Source organism: Monopterus albus, unplaced genomic scaffold, assembly GCF_001952655.1.
Source record: "Monopterus albus unplaced genomic scaffold, M_albus_1.0 scaffold222.1, whole genome shotgun sequence".
In the NCBI taxonomy this organism is placed as follows: domain Eukaryota; kingdom Metazoa; phylum Chordata; class Actinopteri; order Synbranchiformes; family Synbranchidae; genus Monopterus; species Monopterus albus.
In genome coordinates this window covers 57,405-64,318 of record NW_018128102.1, presented here as the reverse complement: position 1 = coordinate 64,318, position 6,914 = coordinate 57,405, and the positions used below count along the sequence as shown (strand labels likewise).

The 6,914-nt window shown below is 38.9% G+C and overlaps 1 protein-coding gene across 1 annotated transcript in view; it reads right to left on the bottom strand.

The window, feature by feature from the left end:
* Positions 1 to 499: 499 nt before the first annotated feature.
* Positions 500 to 6,914, bottom strand: part of LOC109971347 (ras-related protein Rab-38) — a 10,588-nt gene continuing 4,173 nt past the window's right edge. Inside the window, exons 4-5 of the mRNA XM_020619529.1 lie at positions 6,252 to 6,357; positions 500 to 1,013 (exon numbers count right to left, since the gene is read on the bottom strand). Coding sequence (XP_020475185.1) covers positions 805 to 1,013; positions 6,252 to 6,357 — 315 coding nt within the window. The 3' untranslated portion in view covers positions 500 to 804. The remainder of the gene's footprint in view (positions 1,014 to 6,251; positions 6,358 to 6,914) is intronic.

Genomic DNA, 6,914 nt, shown 5'->3' with positions numbered 1-6,914 from the left:
CTCCTTATTCATCTGAAATGTTATTTTCTTATTTTTGCAAAGATACAGACAGCACTGAGGGTCAGAGAGTGCCGCAGCTCATTGTTTTGGTTTTCTGACCTACAGCTTTACTGTAAACAATGGAAAGTTGTTTTTAGCCCCAAATCTGATTGATCCACTGTAGGTTATCCACCCAGCAAACAGCAGATGTAGCAAAGCTGGTGAACACAGTGGTGCATTCAATAGCTAAGGACAAATTAATTTTTCCTGAGGAGCAGGTGGAGATTAAAAGAGAGCAAAAAGGAAAGTGAATATTAGGCTTACATTTCTCAGGTGGCTAGAAACATGATTCCAAACGAACGCTATTATTATTGCTCTGTCTCCTAGTAGCAGCTGTAGGCTCAGTTACCTGTCACCTCAACTGAATTACTGATAAGAAATCAGAGAGGTTTACAAGGGCTAAGAGATCTGAGCCAAACCAAAATTACTGAGAGCACAAATGAATAATTTTTGCACATGCATTACTTTTTTTTATTTTCCCCTTGACACTTACTGAGCTCTTTACAGTGCAAATAGTTTTCGATTCCTATCGCATATGAAAAGGCAAAGTTTACAAGATATAACAATAAACTTTAAGCAAACATTTTGCCACACATTATGGCTGTAAAGTCATAAAGTCATAAAGTGAGACATAATTTTTATATGAAGTCCAGCACTCTAGTGAACAGAGCCAATGCACAGGTGTGACATGTCATCTTTACCTGTGAAGAATGGGAACTATCCTGTGTGATGTGTGAGTGAGTCTCTCAGCAGAAGGTGATGGCTTCACACCATCCCGGCCAGGGCTTCTGACTCAGCGAGGACTGCGAAGGGCTGGCAGCAGCCGATGCAGACATATCTGAGGACCCACGGGTAGAGGCTGCCAGACAAGACGACAGAAAGGCCCAGCAGCAGGAGGCTGATGAGAAACTGAGGGCTGATACTGAACGGCATGATGAGGGAGGTGTGGATAGAGTCATCACTGTGCTTCTGGCCTAGAAGAATCACAAAATGAAACTTAATTAATATGTTGCAGGGATGTAACTAATAATTATTTTCATGATCAATTCATATGCTGATTAATAGTTTTATTTTATTCAACCAAAAGTCAGAAACTCACAAATATTGAGTTTACTCTCATTTGCAGTAGTGAAAAGAATCAAATACGGTTGAGAAGCTAGAACCAAAAATGATTTTTGTCATTTTTGCCTGAAAAGACACCGATTGATTATCACTTATCATTTTTGTCATATCATGATAACATGCTCACAATGACAATGCAAGCATGCCAATGTTTAGCAGGTATAACGTTTACCGTGTTCATCACTTTATTCACTACTTAGCACTAAACACAAAGTACAGCTGGGTCTGATGGGAATGTCATTAGTTTTACTGGTGTTTGCTCATGGACCAAATTTCCTGGCAGTCCTTCCAATAATTGCTAAGAAGGGCATTGCCATCTACAGTATATAGCAATGCTGCTGGCCTGGTGGGAAACCTGCACCAGTTACTGAGGAGAACACAAAAAAAGAACATCTCAAACAAAAGGGAGACACTCTATAAATGGAGACTTGTTTTATGCACCACCATTTAATCATCTCTAACTGGAATTCTTTGATCACTGTATTTGGAGGATACAGGAAGATGCATAAAAATGCACAGAGAGAGACAGACAGGAAGTGAGTGGCCAAGTAGTCCCAAGAGATAACTGCTGCCCCAGTGCCTCCACAGGTTGCAATGGTATCTGGAATATTAAGTAAGCTCTCACTGCAAGAGTCAGTGGTGACTGAACACCACCCACAAAGTGAAAATATGTCTGACTAGTTGGTAATAGGTTTATCAAACAACAATCCAACATGGACGTGCAATCATAGGCCAGTACTGTGGTTTGCCTGGTTGTCATATTTCATAATACAACATATTTATATAATGGAACTTCTGACTTTAAATTCAGAAATGCATCCACTTGATGGAACATTTTTGTTAGATCAACAGAAAAAAGAAACGGGAGCAATTTCACATTCATCCTTACAAAAGAGGACATGGTCCTAGTAGAAAATAAAAACTGAGCAGAACTAATTTTGAAATAATGTCTGCACGTGTAACTATTCAACGTGGCATAAAATATATTTGAGAAGAAGCCCTTTATCTTTGATTCTGGGTCACTAACACAAAACCTGTAATTTAGCACTAATGTTTCAGAGAGTTGAATATGTTTCAAATAAATCCTATTGTAGAGGCACTAAAAAGTAACTGCTTCTTATCTGAGTCACCACAAGCTGCAGGAATGAGAACACTACACCCCCAAATCAGCCAGCGTGATGCATCACATCCATTGTTGATGTGTTATAGTGTGGATCTCAGTTTTAACATAGAGGTTTGGATTTAGCAGCCTGGCTCTGTGGATGGCAATGTCAGTCTATCAGCTGCTCAGTTTGACCACCACTATGGTTTGGAATGAAGTATCCTAACAACTAGTAAATGCCATGAAATTTGGTGCAGTCATTCATGATAATGAGAGAATGAATTTGAATAAATTCTTTCCATTTGTCCAATAGTAGCAAAACTAATGATGCTTCCTTAACATGCTAACATTTTACACTAGTGACAATGTGAAAACAGCATGACAGTGTGAAAGGGGCCGTTTGTAGCAATGAACCTACAGAGAATTATCACCCGAATCTGCAGCTCCCCTCAGCTTTGCAGGGTTTATTAACCGTTCTCAGCTCATTCTTTAGCCCGACCTGCAATTTGACTGTTTTTATTCAACCTCACCACACTGCGATTTGCCTGCAGCAGGCAGCTCTTTTTTTAGTGTAAAACTCATTGCACACCACCTGCTCAGCACCAAACAGCAGACAGACACAGTTAACAACTAGCTGCTGAACATGTAGCAGCTAACGAGACAGATACAAATCTCTTGGGTTGGTAAACAGCAAAAGCAGAGCTACTGTACATGAGGGTGAATCACAGACTTAGATTCAGCAGGTGGCCAGAAACATGAATGACAACATTACTCTGTTACTGCTGCATGTTTGTCATATTAGGGTGAATTAAAGGGAGTCAAGGTAAAAAAAAAAAGAATAAAAAAAAAGAGATAAAGCTATTGCAGAAGTAAGATTTAATACTTTTTGGTTTCCTTTTGTTTCCCAGTTTCTGAGCATTGCACACTCAGTAATGTATACTGTCTGTTTTAACACACTCCATATGAAAAATGTGCTTAGAATAGTATGTAATATACATTTTTGAAACTAAACTAAACTAAACTAACTAAAAATCTAAACACAAACCTGTTCTCAAAATGGCACTAGAAAACAATCCAATGCAAGTTATTAATGCAATACACAGGAGGAGTAAACAAACCTAGATTTGCAATTATGATTACTTGGGGGGGGAGAAAATATAACCTGCTTATTTTTTATCTACAAATCAAACTCTTCAAACAAGATGTGATTATAAATGAGCCATGTGGAATGTAAAATTGAAATCTACACGAAAATGTTTTATGGTGATTGAAAGCCAGAACCAGATGAATGTGTGAGAAGACTAAGGAAAGATGGAATATATTTGTGAAATATGTGAACAGAAAGAAATCAAGATTTCATCTCTTTCATCTCAACTCGCAGAATAAAATGTGAGATAACCTTCTTTTGCTGTTGTCAGCCAAGACAACAATAATCAATTTCCTCTCCAAAGAAATGAAGAAAGACCAATCAGTTCAGCCTGAAAGTGTAGATCTGCTCTTTCACTCAGTGATGAGCCCTGTTTCCATCCTTTTTACAACAATTGCAGTCAGCGTCATCATGCAGCCAGGTAATAATGGGACAGGAGAGAGCTACTTATCCACAGACTGAAGCCATTAGTGGAAGGAGAAAGAAAAATACTTGAAGAGATTTCACATGTGCATTAGCAAAACTGAAAGAAAGAAGAACAAAGACAGAGGAAGGTGCAACAGTGAAGAAATAACACTGAGATTATTTCAAAACAGCCAAAACATGAATCATTTCAAGACTGGTTCAAACACTAATTTCAGTTTTGTATCATTTCCAGATTAGGTTAGTTCCCCCTCTAGTGGCTCAAAACGTAATCCATCAGTGTTGCAATAAGAGGTGTTGATTTAATTGGCTGAGCCTTTTGGAAGCTGTAGTTTGTACTGCATTATTTAGAAAGAGGTTTCTGTTATGTAGCTTAGGCCCAGTGATATAAATGGGGTGGACAAATTAACAGGCACACCTGTCAATAACGCTAAGAGTTCACCTGTAATGCTACATCTTCTGAAATGACAGTTGAATCAAGACCTCTGTCAAAAAAAAAAATCATGTTGACCATGTTTTGATGGTTTTGTTGTATGAATCTGGTGAATCAGGCCTTTCAGCCTCCTACTGAATGTCCCAAATTTCAACCCGAACTATCCCACATCAGGAAAGACAGATAACCTGGGATAATTCGACAAAAGGAACACTTTGCCATTTCTTCCTCAAAGGTGATATCTGCATTCTCTTTCCTGATAAAAAAAAAATGGTGTGGATATAATGGACTGACTTTATATAACTTATTGCTTAAGTCAAAGTCCCACATTTCCCAGATTCGCACCAGTACAGCACCAGCTGGGTCCACAAACATAATGCTGCTGAAAAAGTGAGCGCGTGGTATTGCAGCTACATGAGAAAAGCACAAACCAGAAGAGACACCTCAAAGGCCACCGCACAGTAACCAAGGTAACCTTACATTAATATTGTTCCACTGCTTTGATTGAACATTGTTGTTTGAAGATGAAAAGAGCAAGTCAGTGTGTGGTCTCCTCAGCACAACACACATTTGAACTGATTCTTCACTTGATATCTGCAATTTACTGTAAAATAAGTGGACACCCTAATGGGGAAGCCAATTATTTAACAAGATGAAAATGCCATTTGTCTTGCTGGTGTTGGTTTTAAGTACCACAGTGCAAAGTGTGCATCTTCATCACACATCAGGTAATTTGACTCTTTCCTGCAAAGTAAAGTGATGCTACATGAATAAGGCAGGGTGATGGGGGGAGAAAAACAAACAAAAACTCTGGTACAGTGAATGGAGATGTCGGTATCAGGCAGAACAGTATGTACAGCTGAGCTGGTCTGTACACATACAATGCTTCTGACCATTTTCTATAATGAAGTGTGGTTTTTTTCTACAAAGCAATGTGTAGAAATGTACTAAAAGTGGCAAAAATGAAAATGGAGAAATAAAAATTCATTCTTATTCTACAATCATTCTACCTGTTGTTCCCATTTTAGAGCAAAAGGAGCAGTAACAGAATGACTAGACCTACTGAATGTATAGACATTTCACTTCATAAAAACTGTCCCAGCAAAAACACTGATAGATTTTAGTGATTTAAAAGGTGAAAGTAGAAGGCTGTTTTCTTTTTAGACAGAGAATTTACAGAAAAACATGTTTGGGCCAAAAACACAGAAAGAAAAATATGCGCTATTTGAATAACGTGGCATTTCAAAACTACACTCTGAATATTAAATTACGCATAATAAGCTACAAGTGTAACATTTCTGCATAAATTATCGTATTTACAGTGTATCACCAAATTATATGACACAGCAGTTATTCAACCAGAATCCAGTCTATCTATCCTTTGACAAATGTACACTCAGGAATCTTTAGTGTGCGTGAATCTTGTCACACTGTCTCATGACAGTTAAACACTTGCTCGCTCCACACACAAAATAAACCTTTAATTTAAAACCAAGAATCACTGCCGTGGCTGCTTATTTAGCACTGTGCCATGACAGCTGCTGTGAATACCTGAAGAAATTGCTTGAATAAAATGGTTCTGCAATTTGTTTTTTAGTCAATATTTAGTGACAGGGTTTAATTCCAACATGTCTTAATAAAATTCTTTTAGTAAATTCTGCTTTTTTGTAAATTTGTCATATGTTAAAAAATGATACTGACCTTTAAATATCTTCATACTTTTCTGTTCCCATGTGTCACTTTTTCTTTCAAACCCACAAACCATTTCATCATATCATATCGTATTGTATCATATCGTATCATATCGTATCATATCGTATCATTTCATATCATCAGACTTTAAGTTACAACACATTCATTGTTCAGTAACGTCCTTCTTTAGTCAATGTTTCTGTCTATGGGTTTTGGACTGAAGCATCCTGAACAGCCACCGAGTCCTTTCTCCTTCACGTTGTAGTCGAAGCGAGGCAGAACAAGAACACTACCTTCTGGTTCAGCTTTGGCCGTGGTGCCATTCGAGGCTCCTTCCTCATCCACAGACATGATGTTTTTCACCAAACATGTGATGGCGGCGTCGATGTTGGTATTGTCCTGGAGACAGAAGAGGAAAGTGTGACAGTTTAGAGAAGGATATGTAAGGCTGAGAGAAAGAAACAGGGGAAGAGAGGGATGTAGTAACAGACACAGTCAATTTACACATCCAGAGGTTCTTCTAGAGTTGTGTGTGTGTCCAGCTGATGAATCAAAATCCAATATCCACTCCACTTTTAGCTCTGTTTGGTTCTCCACCAACTCCGAGGACAGTTTTGACCTTTTGACCTCCTTCACCAACTAAATGTCTGTGTGTTGGTCGGTGCCGCTGCCGAGTGTGGTGAGAGTGAACCGACACAGGTGGTTGTGGGCCATCAAACCAATATAATGAGCCGACATGCTGTTGTTAAGGTGAGAAGAACTGCAGAGTCAGGTAATAACACTATGAGTGACCCCTTTCACATTATATAAAGTGAATTTTTCTGTAGTTAATATAAAATTACACCTTCCTAGGGAGGTGTTCCAGGCATGTCCCACCAGGAAAAGGCCCCGGGGAAGACCCAGGACACGCTGGAGGGACTATGTCTCTCGGCTGGCCTGGGGAAGCCCGCGGCTTC